Source organism: Falco peregrinus, chromosome 1, assembly GCF_023634155.1.
Source record: "Falco peregrinus isolate bFalPer1 chromosome 1, bFalPer1.pri, whole genome shotgun sequence".
NCBI lineage: Eukaryota > Metazoa > Chordata > Aves > Falconiformes > Falconidae > Falco > Falco peregrinus.
In genome coordinates, this window is record NC_073721.1 from 127,397,599 (window position 1) to 127,419,509 (window position 21,911).

A 21,911-nucleotide genomic window follows, 5' to 3' on the forward strand; every position below is an offset into this window, starting at 1 on the left:
GACACCAGAGTATTCCTGTGAGCCATTCGCCCTGCTGCTGGCATTGCTTCTGGTGCCATAACTGACTGCTCCAAGGCACGGTGGGGAGCAAGAGGCCCAGGGCTGCAGCCCCCTTCCCACCTCCCCAGCCTCTCTCAGCCCCACCAGCTATGCCAGCTCCCACAGCAGCGCTGGCCTTGGGGCAGTTGCTGTGCAGCTGGGAGCAGCTGGGCCCCCGTGCCTCGCAACGACCTTCGGCAGGAGCTGAGCGCTCCCGTTTTGAGCGGAGCCACCAGCGGGTGCAAGGCTGCTGCAGGCAGCGTGACACCCTGGGACTGCTGCCAGCAGGGACCAGCCCGGCGGGGACAAACAGCCACTGCAGAGAGGGCAGCACCCAGCCCTGGCCAGCATGCAGGATGCTTTTGGATCTGCCCCCCTGTGGGGACCCTGGGAGCACCCCACGGTGGGGACAGGAGCAGCCAGGACTGGCTCCAGGTCAGTCACCCCTCCAGCCTGTCCCCAGCAGTGCTGGATCTGAGGACCCCAGCCCCGCTCATGACCAGGAACCCAGGCAGGACAGGAGGTGGCTGTGGGACACTTTATTGCTGGGCTGGACTGTGCTCCAGCAGCTGTGCAGGTCTTGGCATGCACAGAGGGGGGATGAGGGGGGCACCCATGCCAGCCCCACCACCCGCAGAGGCACTTTGGGGTGCAGGAAGAGAGCAGCAGTGACCCAGTCCCTGCCAGACCTGTCCTGCCCTCACTGTCCTGCCACCGGTCCCCTCGCGCCCGCAGCTTCAGTGCCCACTGAGCACTGGGCCGTGGCCGTGCTGGTGTCACAGGGAGCTGCTCTGGCAGGAGCCGGTGGTGCCAGGAGGCACCTGCCACCCCCGTGTGCCCGGGATGCCCCGCTTGGGTGGCAGGGAGGAGGCCGAGCAGTGGAAGGAGCCCGTGGCCGGGGAGGACGGCTGGGGCTCAGGGCCATGCCCGCAGGGGCAGCCCCAGCCCCTCTGGAAAGGGATGGTGAAGAGCCCGTAGGTGATGGGGTCCAGGCATGCGTTGAAGAGACCAAAGATGAAGAGGATGTGGGTGAGGGCTGGCGAGACCCTTTTCTCCATGGCCCGTGGGCAGAACCAGTACCACAGCCCCAGCAGGTAGTAGGGGGTCCAGCAGAGGATGAAGGAGGAGACGATGACCAGGCTCATCTTCAGCATGCGCAGCCGTGCCCGCGGGATGTTGTTCCTGGAGCAGTGCAGTGACATGTCCCGGGAGGAGACTGGGGGGGGGGGGGGGGGGCGGGGGGCATGGCGCATGAGTGGGAGACACTTAGCCTGGCTGGGGCAGGAACTCCATGCTCCACAGGAGGGCTGGGGGGTCCCTGCATCCCTGCACAGCCCCAGCTAGGGCTCCCCCCTTCTCCCTCCTACCCAGGGTCCCTGCAGACACCCCCCCCTGGTATGGGGACGGGGCAGCCTGGTGCCCAGGCACTCACAGAGGCTGGAGCCCATGCGCCGGGAGATCTCCAGGAGGATGCGTGTGTAGCAGCAGACCATGATGAGCAGCGGCAGCAGGAAGAGGCAGGTGAAGCCGAGCATGTTGTAGAGGGTCTCATGCCAGGGCTGGGGGAAGCTGCCCCGCGTGGTGCACTGGGTGAAGTTGTGGGGAGGGCGGAGGGTGACCGTGTGGAAGAGGAACAGCTGGAAGCAGAGCAGAGGTGGGATGGCAGCCCCTCCCCAGGGGCTCTGTGCCTCCCAAAAGCAGATCCTGAGCCAGGGACCACTGGAGCCACAGGGTCAGATGCTGTTCATGGGATCCCCAGCCACCCCTGCACCAGACCCCACCCCCAGGGGGATGGGGCGCACAGTGGGGAGGGGGCCAGAGCTGGGTGGAGGGGGCATGCTGCCACGGCCCCTCCTTCACTGCTGTTTCTGCTCCAAGCCTTCTCCAACCCGATCGCACAGGGCTGGCAGCAGCACCAGCCCTGGCAGCGACCCCAGATGGTGTGGCTGGGGACCCTGGGAGCCAGCACAGAAGCTGGGTGGGCGTCTGCCACGGGGCATGGAGCCTGAGAGGAGCCCCGAGATGAGTACCTGTGGCACCGAGAGCCCCGCGCTGAGGAGCCAAGCGACATAAAGCATGATGCGGTTCCTCCTCCGGGCGCGGGCAATGGCCAGTGGGTGCAGGATGGCAGCCTGCCGGTCCAGGCTGATGACGACGGTGATGAAGGCGGAGGCGTACATGGCCAGCAGCCGGAGGTACATGAGGAGGCGGCAGGCCAGGTCACCTGCCCGCCACTGCAGTGTGATGTTCCAGATGGCATCCAGCGGCATCACTGCCACCGTCACCAGCAGGTCAGCGACAGCCAGGTGCAACAGCAGCAGGTGGATGTGGGAGCGCCGGCTGCCCCGCCGGCCCCCCGCCGCCCGCAACACTGCCAGGTTGCAGCTGGCAGAGAGGGCGAAGAGGACCAAGGTGACAGCCACGCGGGCCTGGGCAGCGGGGGAGAAGGTGGGCAGCTGCAGGGGCTCCTCGCCGCCCTCCGCCTGCGGGCTCCAGGCACAGCCCTGCTCACGGGGGGACAGGTTGCCGGGGGGCTCCGCACTGGTGTTCCCCACTGCAGGGCCTGGGTCCAGGTGGTCCCTTCCTGCCATGATAGGCAGACAGGCAGCAGCAGCCTGGCCAGAGGGAGCCCTGGGGTGGGGGCTCCAAGCGGGGACAGGTCATGCTTAGCATAGGAGGTCCCATCCCCTGGTGCGCTGCTCCCTACCCAGGGCCACGGTGCCTGCACCACAACCCTAGCCCAGCTCACTGCCTTCAGCTGCTCCCTGCATCCCCGCTGCACCCCCAGAGCCACCCCACACCCTACAGAGCTACGAGGGTCCTCGGCACCAAGCAGGGCAGAGGGGGACAGGCTCAGCTAGCCCCAACCCACCACCCAGCCCAGGCCATTCCCGCTGCCCATCCACACCGGAGCATCCCTTGTGGCCCTGCACGGGAACACACACCCTCCCAGCCCAATGTCAGAGCCCCCGGGGGACCAGGCGCCCCATTCCCCCCTCCACCTCACCTCCAGCCAGGGTGTCCTGCCCAGCACCACCCAGCTGGGCCATGCCAGGGCTCACGCTGCTGTGTGTCTGTGCTGAGGGCTCCTGCATCTGCGTCGTGCCAGGTGGCAGCGAGCCGGCAGGGGCCAGAGAAAGAGGGGAAGCAGGGCAGGTACCGCTACAGCACTGGTGCCTGCAGCCACCTCCGCGCCTGCCGCTGGGCCACACTCAGCAGGCAGCCAGTGGGGTGCCCTTGGTAGCTCAGGTTGCTCCTTGACGTAGCCAGTCCGCTTGGAACGGCTTGGTCCTTCACCTCGCACCACCCACACACACACGTAAACATGCACCGTGCTCACACACAGGTACACACACAGAGACACGTAAGTGTGCACAGTGCTCACACACAGACACACACAGACATGTAAGTGTGCACAGCACTCACACACAAACATGTAAGTGGGCACAACACTCACACACAGACACAGAAACACACGCACAGACTCAAATGCATCTTCTTGCTGATGCACGTGCAGATGCACACAGGCATGTACACATGCACACACAGCTCTGCCCTGACATCTCTGTCCCTCTCCCCCTACCCCCAGGCAGGCATCTGTCCCCTTCTGCCTGCTCCCGCTGCACTGGCTCATCCCAAATCCCATCCTAACAGCACGCAGGACTGGTGTGGGCCATGCTCAGCACCTTGTACTTGTTCCTGTACCAGGAACCCCACCTGGGTCAGCCCCCAGTAGCAGCAGGGCCAGGGAACTGGGGCAGAGGGAGATGCCCCACAGCCATGGGACAGAGCCCACCAGCCAGAGCATCCCCCAGGCCAAGGGAAGGAGCTGCCTCAGCCCAGGTGGGTGCTGCAGCCTTCCTTCCCCGGGACTGGGCATTGGGGTGCATCATTTGGGGGGGCTAAAAGACCCACAGACCCCTTCTTCTAGCCCTGCCTCTGCCAGCTGCTCCCCCAGACCGTGGATGTCCCTGCAGCTGGAGCATGTCCCCACAGCTAGAGCGTTTCCCCAAGTCCCTTGAGCCCTGGATGGGGGGAAGCTGCAGTCTGGGGGAAGGCAGGGGGGCTGCTTTGCATCTCAAAGGATTCAGCCTCCCTGCCAGAGGGAATTAACATTATTAGCAAGTCATTTCACAGATAAGAGGGGCTCATTAGCTCTGCAGACCCCCTGCCCCAGAGTCCCCGGAGTGGGCGGAGAAGGCCCCCCCCCCCCCCCCGCCCTGTACATTAGCACCCGGCTGTCAGGTCCCACCATAATGGACTCTCCAGATCCCAGCCGGCCATGGGCCCCCACACCCTGCAGCTAGCCACGCAGGCGGCTGGGGGGCAGAGGGCCCCCATCTTCAGCCTCCCCACACACTCCCCTCCACCTGCTGGGTCCCCAGCCCAAGGGGGTCAGCCCCAGCCCCACACCAGAGCCCTCCCCTATTGTTGGACCCCAGTTACCCACATTGAACCCTGCACCGTGGGGGCTCACACAGGCACCAGCACAGGGACAGGCAATGCTCAGCTCTCACCGAGCACCAGGGCCAGATCCGGAGGGTGCTGGTGACCCCCACACACCCCCAGCCGTGGGACAGGCCCTGGGGCAGGAGGTGTCTCTCCCAATACCTCCCTGCAATTGCTTTCCCAGATGCTGTCCAGCTGCCCCGCAGCTGCGTGTCACCATCCCCAGCCCCTGCAGCTCAGCAAGGCGGTGCTGGATGCGTGCCGGAGCCCCTGCCCACGCCTGGCAGGGTGCCCATGGCTTGCCCTGCTGCAGAGCCAGAGTTTCACCAGCTCAGCCATCCTCCCCCAGCCCCAAACCCACTCCCGAAGCTGACGTGATGGCCAGGGCATGCTGAGCCCCATCCCATGCCCAGGAATAGCCACGGTGACACATGGCACAAGGGTTTATTTATGTACAGTCCCAGCCACCTCAGCACGTCCAGTGCAGCTCCAGGCTCACACAAGAGGCAGGTCACCCCCACCATCTCCCAGCTGTCCAGGGGGGGACACGCATCCCCCAGGCTGCAGGCATCCGGACGGTGCGTCGTGGGGCTGTGCGGCACCAGGTCCTCCGGCACCAGGAGCTGGGGGCTCATCGGGGTCAGTCCTGAGGCTGCGGCGGGAGCAGAGCCTCCAAGAGAGAGAGCAGGTCTGCAGAGAGGTCCTGGGGGGAGCAGAGGGTGGGTGAGATACTGATGGGCCAGGGCAGGGGTCCAGGGCAGGTCCAGGGTCTTGGGGAGTGCAGGAACAGGGACTGGCAAAGCCCACCTGCCAGGATCATCCTGGTCAGGGACAAGCAGGACCAGGGCGTCAGGTCTGTCCCAAGTGATGGGACCCCAATAAACACAAAGGAAGGTGGTGACACCAGGGGTGACCAGAGCAGCCCAAAGGATCCATATGCACCAGCTGCAAGGAGGAGGGGGGGCACCTCTCTGTTCCCAACCCCAAACAAGGCTGTTGTTACCCCAAAAGCGGTCCCCGCACTACCCCAGCCAAGGGGGCTCCGAGCGCACCAGAGTGGGGTGAGCCCCTCCCCCATGCCAGCCCCATGCTGGGGCCACCTCGGCTCACCCCGATCCCTGCCAGCACACGTACCTGGGTGACTGTCCCTGCGTCCACAAACTCCGGCAGCATCAGCTCAGCATCCAGCAGGGGGTCTCCGGGGAGGTCCGAGGGGGCACCTGCCCCTGCGCCGTGAGGGGAGAGCCAGGAGGTCACGTTGGAGTCGACAACCCCGTGCAGCTGCGGGGGGGTCCCTGTTGCAGGGATGTAGGGGGGCAACCCCCAGGCCTCCATCCCCACCTCGGGAACTCCAAGCACCTCAGGGGGGGTCCCCGCAGCAGGGCCACAGGGAGGTGACCCCCAGGGCCCTGGCTCCATGCCGGGAGCCCCATGCAGCTCCAGGGGGGTCCCCACCGCGGCAGGTGACCCCCAGCCCACAGTGCCGGGGGGCGAAGCATCCCGCAGGGCCGGGGCTGGTGTGTGCAGGCGGGGGGCTGGGGGCTGGCAGCACCCCAGGCCCTGGGGGCAGAGGGGGCAGTGCCGGGGGGCTGCCCCCCGCCGCCGGGCCAGCACCTCCTCACTGAGCCCCAGCAGGGCTGAGAGGTGGGCGATGTAGCGGATGGCGAGGCGCAGGGTCTCGATCTTGGTGAGGGTCTGCCCGGCGGGTGCCAGCGCGGGTGGCAGGTAGTGCCGCAGCCGCAGCAGCGCCTGTGCCAGCCGGCGCATCCGCAGCTTCTCTCGCTCGCTGGCGCTCTGCCGCGGGCCCCCCGGCCCCGTGCCCCGAATCCCCCTCCTGCCCCCGGGGCCGCCCCGCAGGCAGGGGTCAGCGGGGCTGCGGCAGGGTGCCTGGGCAGCGGCGGGGGAGGAAAGGCCACAGGAGTCAGGTGAGGGTGCGGGCGAGCTGCTGCTGTAGCCCTCAGGATCCGGGGGTCCTCGGCAGCCCCAGTCCTGCAGCAGGGCCGTGGCAGGGAGTGGGAGGCCGGGGGCTGCCGAGCGGGCCATGGCTGCGGGGCTGTGTGCTGGCGTCCCCCGGCCGCCCTGGCTTTATGCAGGGCCAGAGGTGTGAAGTGGCACCTTCGTGGCCGGCATCAGCATCACTTCAAAGGCCAGGGGGGGCTGAGGGCAGCCAACTTTGAACACGCGGGTGACGAATTTTACCCCAGCGGTGTGAGGCTGCTCTGCGCTGCCCACCCCCAGCAGCCATCACCCCCCCACGCCATCCTGAGGATGGGGCTTGGGCCCCACGTGGGGGGCTGCGTTGGGGTGTGCAGTGAGGGTGCCAGTGGGGTTGGTAGCAAGGCCTTCAGCTGGGGCTGCAGAGGGGGGCTGTTGCAATGGGGGTCTGCAGCGGAGTCTGCAGCAGGGTCTGCTGTGGGGTCCCACATGGGGTCTGCAGTGCGGTCTGCGTGGGATCTGCTGTGGGGTCCACTATGGGGTCCACAGCGGGGTCTACAGTGTGGGCTGAAGTGTGGGCTGCTGTGGGGTCCCACATGGGGTCTGCAGCAGGGTCCGCTGTGGGATCTGCAGTGGGGTTTGCAGTGGGGTCTGCAGTGGTGTCCACAGCGGGGTCTGCAGCAGGGTGCAAGCTGCAGCAGTGCCAGCTCCGGGTGTCCCCGTGTCGTCCCCCCCCGCAGCCTGGCTGCAGCCAGCACCCCCGGTGCCCAGCTTGGCTCCGCGGGACACCGCGCCCGGTGCGGGGGGGCACGGCCCGCCCTGCCTCCGCCGGGCCCCGCTAACGGCGCCCGCCGCTGCCCGCCCCGTGCCCGGCCGCCCGCTGAGCCCGGCGCGGAGCCGCGGCCGCAGCCCGGTGCCGGCGGGGGCGGCGGAGGGGCGGCCCGGGCGGGGCTGGGAGGGGCCCCCCCGCCGCGTTCCCAGGCCCCGCAGGTGTCGGTGCCGGCGGGTGCGAAGGTTTCCAGGGAAACCCGGGATGGGAAGGAAAACCCATCAGGGCGCGGGCGGGGGGCTGGGGCGGCGGGGCGGCAGCGCTGCGCCTCGGAGTACGGGACACCCCCCCCCCCCCCCCGGTACCGGGTGTGCGCAGCCCCGGGGCACGGCGGTGGGCACAGGACCCCCAAACTGGGTGTGTGCAGCCCTGAGGGTACAGTGGGGGGCTCAGAACCTCCCCATACTGGCTGTGCTTGGGACCTCCCTAAAGTGGCTGTGCTCGGGACTCCCTCATACTGGGTGTACAGTGCTCCAGGGGTACATGGTGAGCACAGGACACCCACATACCAGCTGTGCTCAGGACCCCCCTAAACTGGCTGTGCTCAGGACCCCCCGTACTGGGTGTGCAAAGCCACAGGGGTACGGCAGTGGACACAGGATCCCCCTATACCAGCTGTGCTCCAGACCCCCTCGTACCAGGTGTGCATAGCCCCTCTGCTGTCTCAGGCACCAGACACAGGGCACAGAGCTGGCAGAGGGGCACGGACCTGGGCACGGTGCCCACAGTGGGGTGCAGACCCCCCCGCCGGGGAAGTGCTGGTGACAGGTGGGTGCGCCAGCATCTCATGGCTCATGGCCATGTGTTTCCTGGTGGTCACATGAAGCTTGTTCAGTTTCCCTTGGGAGATGATGAGATAAATTCTGCTTATTGCTCACCACCGGCCAAGCGCTCCAGCCATCCTTGCCACGCTCACCAGAGCTGGGCATGCTGTTCAACCCCGGTCGCACCAGCGCTGCGGGGAGCCTGGGCAGGGGCATTGCCAGCGTTTCATTCGTGCAGGTGTCGCACAGCCCTGGGTGTCCAGCAGTGCAGGGACAGGGTGGTGACCTGCCACCATCCCTTCCTGCCACGGCACCCACTGCTGCTCAGGGCCACATGCACCCCAAGGTGTCACTCCACAGCCCAGCCCCCAGCGGAGCCCTCCTCCTGGCACCCACACAGCTGCCCAGGCACCATGAGGATACTGGCATCTGAACTGGCCGTTCCCCCCCTGGCAGATGTTGCAGGCATGGCAGAAAATCACCACAGTTAATTGCTATTAATCCCCTCTGCCCTCTTGCTGGAAGGAGTGCCATGCCACCGTGCAAGGTCCGAGAGCATGGGTGCTGACCAGGACCCGCAGCACGTCTCTGGGTGCGCAGGCATCTGACACCATCCCAAAGCCCACCTCTGGGGCTGGGGGCTGCTGCGGGGGTCCAGCGGCAGCCTGGCCCTGGGAGCGTGGCAGGCTGCTCTGCGAGGTGCTGTGCACCCAACAGCACAGCCTGGGGCATGGCCGCTTCCCTGCACATCCCCCAGTTCTGCCCCAGCCCCGCTCCGCCCCATCCCCAGGCCCCCTCCTGGGTCTCATTAGCTGATGAGCTCCCGGGTAATGAGTTCTGCGGCCCTGCTGGGCAGCCGCTTCCCACCTCCCTCTGTGTTTAGACAAGTGCTGGAGCACGGCTGGGCCGTGACAGCACTGGCCATGGGGTCAGAGCCCCCCGAGGGGGAGCCCACAGCCCCTCACCCCTCAGAGGAGATGGGGTCCCCCCACGTCCCTCCAGCCCATATTGATGGAGCATGGGCCATGGGGTGGACACGGTGAGGGCACTGGGATGGAGCTCAGCTGCAGGGCTGCTGACAGTGCTGCTGGCCAAAGCTGGCCAAAGCCCTCCCCAGGCGGTCAGTGCCCAGCTCAGACTGGTGCCTCCCAGAGCAGCCATCCCTCCCACTGAAGGGGTCCCATGCCAGGACACCCCACAGCTCGCCTTGGACCCCCCATCCCTGCTCCAGCACCTCCTGGGGGTGAGACATCTGCACGGCCCTTGGCCCTGGCTGTGCACTCTTGTACCTCCAGCCAGGAGTGGGGCAGCTGGCAGGGATGGTGCACAGGGCTGTGCCCGGCACCGGGGTGAGTGCCATGACAGCGTCCCAGCAAACAGCCCTCTGCAGCTAGGAGCACTGCCCACCCCAGAGCTGGGCAAGCAGATGCCTCCCCCCTGCTTCTGCTGCACCCCCCAGCCCACGCATGCAGGCAGGGTCCCCTGCCCTAAAGAGCACCCTAAAGAGCTTAGCATCCCCCCACGGTACTGCCCGCTGCCTTGGGGGACCCTGACTCCCAGCCTGGGGTTTGCGCTGGCTGGATGAGCAGTATAGGGAGCCACAGCTCCATGCAGGGGAGGCACAGCCCAGTGGGTCCCCACAAACACTCAGGCTGTGCCTCCAGCTTCTCCAGAGCACAGTGGGAGCTCAGAGAGCCGGGGCTGCATCCCATGGGATCAGGGAGACCGAGGCAGCATGGCCAGGTTGTCTCCTGGCACACTAGACTCACTGCCAGCGCGTCCCTTCATCCCCCTGTCCTTCAGGGCGGTTGGGTTGAGCTGGGAGCACACCAGGACTCCTGGCCCTAGGTCTGGGGGCTGTGCAGAGGGCAGGGGAGGTGTGGGGACACTGTTGGGTGTCAGGGCTGGTGGCTCAGGGTCCCAGCACTGGAAGGTCAAGTTCCTGCTGCCCACTGCAGTGCAGCTGGCCCAGCAAAGCCACCGTGTGGGGTGGTGCAGGCTCTGGCAGGGCTGGTAGGCACGTTAGCATCTCTCATGGCCGTGTGAATTGATCCCTGCACACTTCCCAGCGCTGGGCAGCGCCAATTAAGGGTCAGAGGAGTCAGAACTGACACCTCTGCAAATGGGCCCAGCATTCCCAGGCTCCTGGCTGGCCCCAGCCTGGCTCTGTAGGTTTTGACACCTCCAGGTGGTCGCAAAGGTGTCACCTCGCACCCCAGCCCCACATAAAGCTGGGGCTGCCCGGGCACCCCCAGATGCAAGCAGCAGAGCAGACCCTGGCCATGGCTGGACCCCCAGCCCCACTCCTTCTCTGGGGTCTCCAGCCTTCGGCGGGCCATGCCCTGCTCCAGGACCGGGCCAGGGGGCTCGCCAACGCCACCTCCCCAACGCCTTCTGCAGAGCCACCGGGCATGTCCCCATGTCCCCCGCGGGGCCGGCAGCTGGGGTCTGGGGGCCGGCGGGGTGGTGGGGCTGAGCCAGGGCGGTGCGGGGGGCCGGGGGGCCCGCGGCAGAGTGCCAGCGAGCGAGAGAAGCTGCGGATGCGCCGGCTGGCACAGGCGCTGCTGCGGCTGCGGCACTACCTGCCACCCGCGCTGGCACCCGCCGGGCAGACCCTCACCAAGATCGAGACCCTGCGCCTCGCCATCCGCTACATCGCCCACCTCTCAGCCCTGCTGGGGCTCAGCGAGGAGGTGCTGGCCCGGCGGCGGGGGGCAGCCCCCCGGCACTGCCCCCTCTGCCCCCAGGGCCTGGGGTGCTGCCAGCCCCCAGCCCCCCACCTGCACACACCAGCCCCGGCCCTGCGGGATGCTTCGCCCCCCGGCACTGTGGGCTGGGGGTCACCTGCCACGGTGGGGACCCCCCTGGAGCTGCATGGGGCTCCCGGCATGGAGCCAGGGCCCTGGGGGTCACCTCCCTGTGGCCCTGCTGCGGGGACCCCCCCTGAGGTGCTTGGAGTTCCCGAGGTGGGGATGGAGGCCTGGGGGTTGCCCCCCTACATCCCTGCAACAGGGACCCCCCCGCAGCTGCACAGGACCCCTGGCTCCATCTCAAGGTCCTGGTCATCAGCGCTTTGCAGCCTTGGAGCGGTGACCCCCCTGGAGCCACCCTGGCGATGCTCCACAGCCACAGGCACTGGGACGGCTTCCTCCTGCTGCTTGGAGCCTGCAGCCCCCCACCAGCCTCCCGGGGCAGGACTGACGGACACAGGGCACCCTGGGACCCCTGCGCATGGCTCCCAGCTGCCTGCGCACTGCCAGGTACCCTCATCCCCAGCCCAGCCCCTGTTCCTGCACCCCCCAGGCTGGGGGACACCCTGGGGATGGGTGGGAAGAAGGGGTGGATGCTCCTCGCGTGGTGTGGGCAGGGCTGCACCCACAAATCCCACTGCATGCCATGTCTGCATGGGCTGGGGGGCACAGCATGATGTGTGGGGAGCCAGAGAGCCAGCCCAGGCACGGGGTGGGGGGCACGGGGTGCAGGGCAGGGGGAAAGGTGCCATCCCACAGCCTAACACAACTCTTTCCACATAGCTTGGCAGCCCACCAGCCCCAGACAGGCTTGTCTCCCCAGCCCCCCAGGCAGCCCCCGTCCTGCCCAGCTGCACCCCAGCACAGCACTGGGGCAACTGGAGCTGATCCCACACCCCCAGCTGCGGAGGCCATGTGGGGCCGGTGGCACAGCCCCGTTGCAGAGCCACGCAGGATGGACACCGGCAAAGGGCTCCTCATTAAAGCTGCCATGCACCACTGTTCTCCGACTCATTACTGCAGGACCCGCTCGCTGTGCCCCAGCATGGGCAGGGTTGGGGGCCCAGGGCACCCCACAGGCTGGCACCCCCCTGCACACACAGCCAGCTGGGGGCTCAGCAACCCCTACCAGCCCAGCCCACAGCCCAAAGATGTCCCAGAGCTAGGGTGACAGAGGGACTCACCACCCAGGGGGCTTCACCAGCCCCACTGACCCCTGGAAGGGCAGCTCCCACCCACCCCCAGTCCCATCCCTTCTCTGTGCCCAAATCCCCCACACAGGTTTGGGACCAGGACTTCAGAAACACCCTCGTGCTGCTGGGACCGTCCAGTTCCATCCCTTCAAGGACCTGGGTAGCCCATGGGGACAGTCCCTGGGGGGCTGGCTGCTGGCACCCCATCCCGCCCGGCATGGCCATCCAGGTGCCTCGGGGAAGCTGCGGCTGCCTCCTGCCCTGGCCGCGCAGAGATGTCGTGGGGGAAACTACGCAGAGGGTCGGGGAGTGGGCACGCCAGCCCCCCGTGCAGGGCGCAGGGCTGGCGCCCAGCAGGAGAGCTCACACACAGCCGTCAGACGGAGGGTCCGGAGCGATGGCGTCGGCAAAGCCCCCAGAGCCACTTAGCACCAGGCTCCTAACAGCCCGGGGGGCTCTACTTCCCCAGCCCCCACCCCGTGCCCACCGTGGGGTCCCATCCACAGCCGCTAGTGAAAGCTGACGTGCAAGCCTTTATTTACACCTACCCCAGGCCTTGCACGAGCCTGCAGAGCCCAGTGCTGCCCCAGGCAGCTGAGGGCAGCAGGGCCCCCCCACCCCACCCCAGCCCAAAGCCCCCCAGCCCCCCTCTGCTGCCCATCATACAGGCACCAGGCCCTGCTGTGGGCAGCGGACCCTGCCCCTCATGAGCAGCGAAGGACCCAGGTGGGGTGGCCTGGGGGGCACCAGGAGGGAGTGTTTGGGGCTGGGGGCCAGAGAGGATGGAGTGAACGGAACCAGCGAGTGGGTGAGAGTCCAGCCCAGCTGTGGAGGAGGGTACATGGCAGTCAGGGCCACATGATTAGCTGGGGGGAATCTCGCCCTGGAACCATGCCAGCACCATGTCCTGGTTCTCCTTCACCCAGTTGATGTTGGCACGGGTCCTCTCCAGTGCCTGCTCCAGCGCCCGCGTCCCCGACCCAAAGCCGATGTCCTGGTTGTCTGCCTTGAACTGCTCCAGCTGCCGGGGAGAAGATGAGCTGGAGCAGGCATGGGCCACCCCAGCAGCCCCCTGGCACCTCCCCAGCAGCCCATGGCAGCACCCTGAAAGCCCCCAGTAGCCCCCCAACACCACCCCAGTAGCCCATGGCAGCACCCTGACAGCCCCCAGCAACCCAGGATGGAGACAGAAGCTGCTGGGACCCCTGGGCACGCGAAGGGCAGGGGCAGGAGCCCCCCTCCCAAGGGCTGCTGGCAAAGGGCAGGTTGCGAGGTGCCGGCAGTGCAGAGCTGTGCCCCCACTTCTGCTGGGGCTGGAGTCCCTGATGCCCAGTCCCACAGACCCTGCCAGCGTCCAGCCTCACCTGTTTCAGCTCAAATTCTGTGGAAAACCGCTGGGTCACTGATAAAATCAGCCGGGAGAAGGAGAAGGAGCCACCCCCGTACCTGGGAAAGCAGAGAGATGGCTGAGCTGGGGGGGGCAGGCAGAGCAGCACCAGGGGCCAAGGCTGCCCTCACCCCACACGGCCAGGGGAAGGGACAGTGCCACCCCCCGCAAGGGGCACAGGCAGCCAGGGGGATGCTGCACGCCCCAGCCAGCTGCCCCCCACGGTGCTCACTGGCCAAAGATCGTCCTCCAGTTGGCACGGATGAAGTCCCAGGCCAGGGGCTGCCCCACCACGTTGCTGGCGATGCTGTTGATGGTGGCGGTGGCATCCTGCTTCCGGATCTTTTGGGGGTCAAGGGTGTACTGCAGGTACCTGGGAGGGAATGCAGAGGGTGAGGGGCTGGCAGGGGCAGAGCTGCGGCACCTGCCTGGGACCCCGCACCCACCGGTTGAGGATCCAGGGATAGGGGCTGCAGGAGAGGGCTGTGCGGAGCTTGTCAGCCTCGGACACGACGGTGGCCTCTTTGAACCTCTCCCAGATGAAGTCCCAGGCCTCCTCCCCGCCTGTGGCCACCATGCTGCAGTAGATGGAGGAGCGCAGATTCGGGGGGACGCTGCAGGAGAGAAGAGCCATTTTAGTCGGGAGCCCCTTGTCATGCCCAGCCCAGCCCCCTCACCATGGCACGCCGGGGACTCACGGGTTCTTGGTGACATTTTGCTGCCACTTCAGGAAGTAGCTGGTGGTCAGGTTCTGGCACTCAGTGACGCCGTAGGAGCAGGCTGTGCTGATGGCATTCATCTCGTTGTACCTGGGGAGAGAGGAGCCACGTGGGGCTGAGCACCAGAACGCCGCAGCCGAGCACCGACCGGCCAGTGCCGGGCTGCAAGTGGGACCGTGCCAGGCGATGATGGGGCTGCAGCACTCACTGGTCCATCAGGCCACTGGGGATGGTGACCCAGTCATTGGTGATGTTCTTGTAGTGGTTGAAGAGGGGTGTCACCTGCTTCTGTATGTATTTCTGGGGGGCAGGAAGATGGTCAGCGCCTGGCAGCACCAGCAAGAGCCCACTGCCCAGGGCTGGGTGCAGCCCCTTGCCCCCACCCCCCTGCACAGGGCTCTGCTGAGCAGCGGGACCCACTGCGGGACCGGGGCCAGGCTGGTGGCACTGCTCACCGTCATCACCCCAAAGACTTCACTGCGGTCAAACATCAGCTGGAAGTAACGGAGGTTGTTGAGCGCTGCCTGCCAGGGCATGTACTCCGTCTCCTGGCTCAGGAACCGCGTGGTGCTCAAGGCCAAGGTCACATTGATGTACTTGGCCCTGCCAGGGGTGAGGGCAGCGTCAGCTCCCTGGCCCTGTGGCTGCTGCCCACTCCCAGGGCGCCCACCCCACCAGTCCCCCTCAGCCCGGTGGGCAGCCGGCATGGCTCACCTGGCCAGGTTAAAGGCATCATCGATGATCTGGGCGCGGTTGATGACAGGGATGATCTGGCAGAGGGAAAAGTCAGCGTCGCAGGGCAGCCCTGGGGGGGGGGGGGGGCATTGGGGGCGCCCACCCACAGCCCACGCCCCAGCCAGCCTCACATACCTGGTGGTTGGTGGAGAGCTGGCTGAGGAGCTGCTCCCAGTTCTCCTTGTCATAGTTGACGCGGAAGTACCCACTGACGTTCAAGTTCAGTAGGAGCCAGTTGGGGCGGCTCACGTTGAACTGGTTGTTGGTGTCTGGGAGGGGGAGAGGAGGGTCTGCCAGAGCTGCCCCCCCCCTGCCCACAATGGGGGTCCAGGCCCAGCCCCCCCCCCAATGGTGCCCCACCAGGGACCCCAACCAGGGGGCAGGGGAGGTGGCAGCAAGACCCCTGCTCCCAGCCTGGGCAGGACACACTGTACCTGAGGTTTTGGTCAGCCAGTACCTCTCCCCACTAGTGGTTTCTGTCATCCAGGTGATGGGGATGATCCAGGTGTAGCTGTGCCAGGGACAGGCAGGCAGTGAGACCATCCCTTACCCCTAGCCGCCCTGCTGCCAACAGCCCCCCACCCCACTCACTTGAAGACAGAGGGTCTCTCCACCACGGAGGTAGGGTCCAGCAAGAAGTGTTCCTGCTTGATGGTGCCAGTGTGGGTGTCGACAGTCACCACGGGGAAGCCCATCTGCAGCGTCCAGCGGTCCATGATCTTGCTAATGGAGTCAGGCAGCGAGACATTGTTCTTTGTGACAGCCTGCGGGGAGGGCAGTGCCGTGGGTCAGTGGTGCCAGAACTGGGGGGGGGCGGGATGCGGATGGGTTGCAGGGCTCAGCCAGCACTGCACCCCTCGCCCAACACAGTCAGTGGCTGTGTGGCTAGGACCCCATCCTGCCAGGTAGCCCCCTAGAGCTGGGACAGCAGTGGGGAAGGGGCTGGGCTGGGGGGAGCAGCCAGTCCCCTCCTACCTCTTGCAAATGAAACCAGAGGTCCGTGTAGACAGTGTTTCCATAGGCGAAGGTGTGGAGGTAGGACTGCGGGAGAGCACCAGGAGAGACGGGTAAGCAGGGTCTGGGGTGCAGGAGGCTCACAAAGCACCCGGGGAAGCCCCTGCCATGGGATGCTCAGCCCTCAGCAGGGCTCAGTGCCAGCCAGCACCAGCAGAGCCTTACCTGCAGCCCGTCCTTGAACACATCCTCAGTGAGGAAGTCAGAGAGCATCCGCAGCACTGACGCTCCCTGTGGAGATGGCAGGTCGGAGGCCCTGGGTGCATGGGCCACCCCACAGCCCGCCCCACTAGACCTCCCACGCCTGGTCCCCATGCACCCAGGGCTCCCGTGCCTACCTTGCTGTAGGAGATGCTGTCGAAGACCTCGCTGATCTGGGCTGGGGTGTTGATCTCATCCTCACGGAAGGAGAGTGGATGGGATGTGGTCAGGGCATCTGTCGCCATCACTGCGTACACCTCGTTCAGCACCATCAGGTCTTTCTGCGGGGGTGAGTGCCAGCACCCACCTCAGCCCTGTGTGCACCCTCCTGGCAGCGGGGGCAGCCCCCAGGGGTGCAGGGGTGGACGGGATGCCCACACCCCCTGCCCACATCCCCTGCCCACTGGCCCCTCCACTCACAATGTGCCAGGAGGGCTCTGCCGAGTTGGCACCCAGGTACTCCACATAGGAGGCGAAGCCCTCGTTCAACCACAGGTCGTTCCACCACCGCAGCGTCACCAGGTTCCCGAACCACTGCGGGGGGGCACAGCACCCTGTCAGCCATGCCCAGCCAGCCAGCGGGGCGGGCGGGGGGCACGGCAGGTACCTGGTGGGCCAGCTCATGAGCAATGACAGTCACCACCCGCTCCTTGTTGCCAATGGAGGAGTAAGCCGGGTCGAAGAGCAGCGAGTTCTCCCGGTAGGTCACCAGCCCCCAGTTCTCCATCGCACCCGCATTGAAGTCGGGGAGGCCAACCTGGTCTGGGGGTGGAGGGGTCCCGTTGGCATGCCGCTGCCAGGGTGCCAGCCTGCCTGCACACACCCCCGGCTGGTGGCTTGACCCAGTGCCCCGGCCACCCCATGGCACCCACCGGCCTTGGGCAGTGGGTATGATGTGTTGTAGTGTTCCTCAAAGAATTTGAGGATGGGGCCAGTCTTCTGGAGTGCATAGTCACCCTGGCCCTCGGCGATGGCTTTAGGGCGGCCCCAGATGCGGATCTGGAGGGGAGAGAGGCAAGGCTCAGCCACTGCCCGGGCTCAGCCCCCTGGGTGGGCAGAGGGTACCCCCCACCCCCAGCCTACCAGCACATCCCCCGAGTTGTTTTGCGTGTAGTTGAACTGGCTGACGATGAAGGCCAGCAGGTAGGTGGACATTTTGGGGGTGGTCTCGAACTCGGTGACGTTCCAGCTCTGCCCATCGATCTCCTGCTGCCTGGTGTCTGCGGGGAGCAGAGGGTGGGGGGTCATCCCGCAGTCCTGCCAGGCCCCCCGACTCCCCCACTGGGGCTCCCCCCGCCCCACTCACTCTTGATGGGCATGTTGGAAATGGCGTTGTGGTCAGTGGGGTGGATCAGCTTCACCGTGAAGGTGGCTTTCATGGCCGGCTCATCAAAGCAGGGGAAAGCTTTCCGCGCATCAGCCGCCTGCATCTGTGTCGTGGCCAACACCTTCCTGCAAGCAAACGCCATCAGCACCCGGCGGCCTCTGAAGGGGCTGGCACCCCCCTGGATCCCTCCACTTGCCCTGCGCCCTGCCTGCTCCCCGCACCCATCCCCGCTGGGGTGGCATGTGGGTGCAGGGGAGCACAGAGGCTCCCCAACACCCATCCCACTGTCCCAGTGGGAGAGGAGCCCCAAACCCAGCCCATGCCCTCCATCACCCCTAGGCCAGGCCCATGCCCCCTGTCCCAGCCCCCTGCCCTCCACCTACTTGACGCCTGACTCCACGTATTCGCTGCGGTAGAAGCCGGCCAGGTCATCGGCCAGCTCGCCTGTGAAGATGCTGAAGAGCCGGTAGCGTTTGCCCTGCTGCAGCATGCCATCCAGCTGCACCACCAGGTACTGAGTGTGGATCTCCAGCCAGGTATTGGTGATGCGGGGCACGCTAGAGCCATCCACTGCCTGCAGCAAGGCATGGAAGGAATTCTGCTTGGTATAGGTCAGCTTGTTGCTGTGGATGAGGATGAGGTCAGTGGCATTGTTGCAGAAGAAGACCACGCTGCTGTTGCCCTTGAAGATGTATGTGTTGTTGGCGTCAGGTATCAGGAAGGGCTGCAGGGTCACCTCGTAGGACTCTGGCATCAGCGTCGTCGGCAACCTCCACCGGTTCCAGGGGTTGTTGGGGGCGGCGGTGGTGTTTGGAGGGATGGTGGGGAGCGTGGAGGCAGTAGTTTTGGAGGTGGAGGCAGTGGTGGTGGTGGTGGAGGCAGTGGTGGTGGTGGTGGAGGCAGTGGTGGTGGTGGTGGAGGCAGTGGTGGTGGTGGCGGCAGTGGTGGTATCCACCACCCTTGTTCTTCTCCTGGGCGTACACCACTGACAGCGCAATGATGGTGGCCACGGCCCCCAGGGCCAGCACAATGCCCACAATGCCCACAGTCTTGCTGATGAAGAAGCCAGCCGCCATGGTGGGGCTGTGGGAGCGGTGCTCACAAAGGAGGTGCTGCCCCAGCTGGCACGGCTTTTAGCCTCTCACTCCAACAAGGTTTACTAGTCCAAGTTAATGGGTGAAGTATTAAATGACCGTGAGGCTCAGGGTAGCGACGGCCCCCAGGATGAGCTTTCCACCCCGCCCGCCTCCCAGCCTTGCAGGAGTGCTAACACCCAGTGCCGCTGCAGTGGAGGGTAAAACCACAGCTGAGGTTTGCACCATCAGGGATGGGCTGTGTGGGAGCAGGCATGGGCTGCAGGCCAGATTCCCTGGGTCCCTCCCAAGCACTGGCCTGGCCCTGCAAAAGGAGGGACAGAGCAGGTGGTCACAGCTGGTGGCCACAACCCCACCTCACCATGCAGCAAGGTGGGCAGCCCCAGCACCCGAGCCAAGCCCTTGGCTCAACATCACCCTGTTTACCCCTCGAGTGACAGGGTCTGAGCTGCTGCCAGGGGGTCCCGGGCTGGCCCTCTGCCTGCGAGGGACCTGCTGTTGGGGCTGAGGCCATGGCAGGTGGGGGGCCAGCACCTGTCCCCCTGGCAGGGGCACACCTCACTGGGCTGCCCACACATCAGGGGAAAACCAGCGGAGTGCAGCCCAGGGATCTGGGTGGCACAGGTGGAGCCCAGGACCATGCTGGGGAGCAGCCTGCCCTGCCCACAGCCCTGTCAAAGTCCAAGGTCGCGTTGCCTGGCTTGCACCTAGAGGTCAAACTCCAGGCCCCCACGAAACCAGCCACGTGCTTGCTGCCACCCGCTGTGGGGCACCCAGCAGCCTGCATGTGCCACGCTCAGCCCCCCTGCCCAGCCACAGCCTAGCCGACCTGGGGGTCTCAACCAGCACAGCACGCAGCTGGGAGACAGGGGGTCCCACAGGCACAGCCTTGCCTGTGCCCCACGGTGCTGAGCCCTTAGCCAGCCAAGCAAACACACCAGGGCTCGGGGTGCTGGTGTGCAGGATGGTGGCACACTCTTCTCCATGGGAGCTCTGCCTTGGCAGGGGAGAGCAGCCGAAACCCCCAGGCTGTGCAGGTTGGCCCCAGAAGCTCTGCCAGAGGCTTCCCCAGGCTGGGGGTGGCAGACCGGGCACGGCAGAAAGCCACGGAGCAAAGTCCCCGTGTAGGGCAGGGTGGGGGAGGGGAGGCACTGCATCTCGTCCTAGAAATACAAAGTCCTCTTCGTAAGATCCGAGCTGGAAACATGGGCAGGTCCTGCCGGGAACCGCAGCTCAGGGGCAAGGGAATTGAAACCGGGAAGAGGCTGAGCCGCGTCCTCCGGGAGCAGTGCCCTGTCCCCAGCACTGCCCCCGCTGCACTGCCTGGCAGAGTAGCCCCGGGATGCTGCGGCGTCCCTGGGCGTCCCGGCAGGGGCCCAGCCACCCGCACGGCCTGGCCAGCCACCACTGCACAGCGGGCTGCAGCTGCAGCACAGGCTCCCCCCTGCTCCGGTCCCTGACCTCACTTTGGCCAAAGGCACAGGGTTTGGGAAATGGCTGGATCATGGCTGGGAGGGCTGCCCCAGGACCAGGCGCCACAGCCAGCTGGGAGGGTGACAGGCACCCCGCACACCCCCCTCCATCCCACACCAGTGGGTGCCTCTGCCCAGCACCGGCCCTCCCCATGCAGACCCCCCTTGGGCACGGTGTGTGGACACGGGGTCCGTGGACACTCATCCCTGCTTGCCCCCACACTGGTCCCCCTCATGCACTTCCCCATTCACACAGCCAGCCCCTCTGCCAAGCCCCCGCCCCAGGCTGCCTGCACCACCCCATGCCACCCACACACCCTGACTCCCCCCACCCCAGCACACTCCGCAGAGACCTTGCAGATGGCACACACGCGTGTCCCACGTCCCACACGCAGACACCCGGGGCACAGATGCTGAGCGTTACACACGCAGACGCACAGCTCCCTTGAGGCTCTGGCCCCACATAACCCAACACACACATACGCCACCCCCCCGGAGCCCTCCATACCCCACGCACCCCCACGGACCCCCAAGGCCTCTCCCATCTCATATGGGCTCCATAACCCCCGTGCACATGAACTCCACAGCCCCGAACTGCCAGCCCGCAGCCCTGTGCCGGCCCCCGCACAGCCCCCGCTAAGCCAAGCACCCCCGGGTGGGGACCCCCAAGATCCCCTGCTCTGAGTCAGCCCCTGGACACCCCCTCTCACCCCACGGGGGGGTCTGGGCAGCGACATCGCCCCCCACTCACCTTCCTGAGCTCAGCGGCGGGGAGCGAGGGGGCTGCGGGAGCATCCCCATGGAGGCAACCCGGGGCTGCGCCCTGCCTGCGCCCTGCCTGCGCCCTGCCTGCGCGCGGCTCTCGGGCGTCTCAGCTCCGCTAGCTCAGCCGCTGGCGAGAGGAAAAAGTTTCCTCCTAAAGCTCCAGGGGAAGTAACCCGAACCTCCTCGCCCCCTTAACCCCTGGGCTGCTGGCCGGGGCGGGGGGCCGGGGCAGTGGGGGACCAGCGGGGGCTCCCGGCCGCACACGGGGTCCCGCCCGCCGGCACCGGGACGGGACGAGGCGTCTCCTCTGGGGAAAGGCACCTCCAGCCCCGGGCAGGGCGAGAACCCCCCCAGAGCGGGACCCCCGAGGCTGCGGGACCCTCCTCGCCCCAAGCTGGGAGGCGACAGCTGGGGGATGCCGCCGGGCGCTGCCTGCCAGCCACATGAAGCCTGGGGACCCAGGTGTCCCGCTGCTGCGGACAAAGCACCCCTGCTCACCCCAGCTCCTACCCCCCCGACCCCCCCCCACCTCCCGGGGTCCTGCTGGGGGGGGTCCCTCCCTCACATCAGCCTTGGCCGGCACACTCATCCCAGGGGGGTGGCAGGAAAAGGGACAAACCATCACCCAGCAGCACCCAAGCTGGGCTGTGCCCCCTCCCTGCAGCACCCAGGCACACCAGGAATGGTGTCACCCCTTGGGGGGGTGCCCCCCACTCAGTACCCTGTGCCCCAGCGTCACCTGGCACCCCCCTGCTCCGGCAGCGGTGGCTTCAGAGATGTCCTGGTCCTTATGGGCAACCTGCAGGGCTGTGGTGGGGGCACGGGTGGGTTTGCCTCGTGCAGCACCCCAAAGCAGCCAGACCCCAGGGTGTCCCTGCTCAGGGAGTGACCCCGCACAGTCTGGGCACAGGGCCGAGATGTGGCCTCGCCTGGTGCTTGGCAGAGCGAGGGCAAACTCTTGTCTACTGTACAGCGGGTACCTGTGGAGGAGCCCGGTGCCAGGCTCCAACACCTGATCCACTTCACCTCGCTAGCCAGGGAGGGGGCCTGGGAGCCCGGGGGTCACGCTCCAGCGAGCAGATCCTGGCAGAGCTAAACAAAATCCAGCAGTGCCAAAGCACAGCCTGGCTAGGGCCGGGCACCAGGAGCCAGCCACATCTCCCATCTCCAGACCATGCAGGCAGCTCAGGCAGGAGAGCACCAAGCCCCCAGGGCAGCCCCTTCCCTCCATGTCCCTG

At 66.6% G+C, this 21,911-nt stretch overlaps 4 protein-coding genes across 4 annotated transcripts; 1 reads left to right on the forward strand and 3 right to left on the reverse strand.

Moving 5' to 3' along the window:
* Positions 1 to 815: 815 nt before the first annotated feature.
* Positions 816 to 2,630, reverse strand: LOC101921806 (gonadotropin-releasing hormone II receptor-like). The gene is made up of 3 exons (XM_055795411.1): positions 2,070 to 2,630; positions 1,472 to 1,676; positions 816 to 1,255 (listed from the first exon to the last, which is right to left on the reverse strand). Exons 1-3 carry the CDS (start codon positions 2,628 to 2,630, stop codon positions 816 to 818), a joined length of 1,206 nt encoding a protein of 401 aa, XP_055651386.1.
* Positions 2,631 to 5,060: 2,430 nt separating this feature from the next.
* Positions 5,061 to 6,531, reverse strand: LOC129783811 (mesoderm posterior protein 1-like). Its single transcript, XM_055795519.1, has 2 exons — positions 5,623 to 6,531; positions 5,061 to 5,191 (listed from the first exon to the last, which is right to left on the reverse strand). Exons 1-2 carry the CDS (start codon positions 6,529 to 6,531, stop codon positions 5,129 to 5,131), a joined length of 972 nt encoding a protein of 323 aa, XP_055651494.1. The 3' UTR covers positions 5,061 to 5,128.
* Positions 6,532 to 10,271: 3,740 nt separating this feature from the next.
* On the forward strand, positions 10,272 to 12,482 carry LOC101921634 (mesoderm posterior protein 1). The gene is made up of 2 exons (XM_005239459.2): positions 10,272 to 11,276; positions 12,429 to 12,482. Exons 1-2 carry the CDS (start codon positions 10,272 to 10,274, stop codon positions 12,480 to 12,482), a joined length of 1,059 nt encoding a protein of 352 aa, XP_005239516.2.
* ANPEP (alanyl aminopeptidase, membrane) lies at positions 12,480 to 18,475 on the reverse strand. Its single transcript, XM_005239413.3, is given in 21 exon segments — positions 12,480 to 12,980; positions 13,324 to 13,405; positions 13,579 to 13,719; positions 13,793 to 13,960; positions 14,045 to 14,155; positions 14,274 to 14,365; positions 14,521 to 14,668; positions 14,780 to 14,835; positions 14,936 to 15,069; positions 15,235 to 15,311; positions 15,392 to 15,564; positions 15,776 to 15,841; positions 15,980 to 16,045; positions 16,153 to 16,296; positions 16,436 to 16,549; positions 16,623 to 16,777; positions 16,888 to 17,014; positions 17,099 to 17,235; positions 17,322 to 17,467; positions 17,726 to 18,291; positions 18,293 to 18,475. Coding segments are annotated over 21 exon segments (2,988 nt in total). The 5' UTR covers positions 18,419 to 18,475; the 3' UTR covers positions 12,480 to 12,821.
* Positions 18,476 to 21,911: the final 3,436 nt, after the last annotated feature.

Bases quoted from the DNA above. Each gene is read 5' to 3' on its own strand.
- LOC101921806 (XM_055795411.1), bottom strand. From the start codon at position 2,630: ATGGCAGGAAGGGACCACCTGGACCCAGGCCCTGCAGTGGGGAACACC. The intron at 1,677-2,069 runs GTACTCATCTCG...CTCTGCTTCCAG, and splicing joins CGGGGCTCTCGGTGCCACAG to CTGTTCCTCTTCCACACGGT. The intron at 1,256-1,471 runs GTGAGTGCCTGG...CCCCCCCCCCAG, and splicing joins GCGCATGGGCTCCAGCCTCT to TCTCCTCCCGGGACATGTCA.
- LOC129783811 (XM_055795519.1), bottom strand. From the start codon at position 6,531: ATGGCCCGCTCGGCAGCCCCCGGCCTCCCACTCCCTGCCACGGCCCTG. The intron at 5,192-5,622 runs GTACGTGTGCTG...TGCTCCCCCCAG, and splicing joins ACGCAGGGACAGTCACCCAG to GACCTCTCTGCAGACCTGCT.
- LOC101921634 (XM_005239459.2), top strand. From the start codon at position 10,272: ATGCAAGCAGCAGAGCAGACCCTGGCCATGGCTGGACCCCCAGCCCCA. The intron at 11,277-12,428 runs GTACCCTCATCC...CTACTTCCCCAG, and splicing joins AGCTGCCTGCGCACTGCCAG to CCCCCACCCCGTGCCCACCG.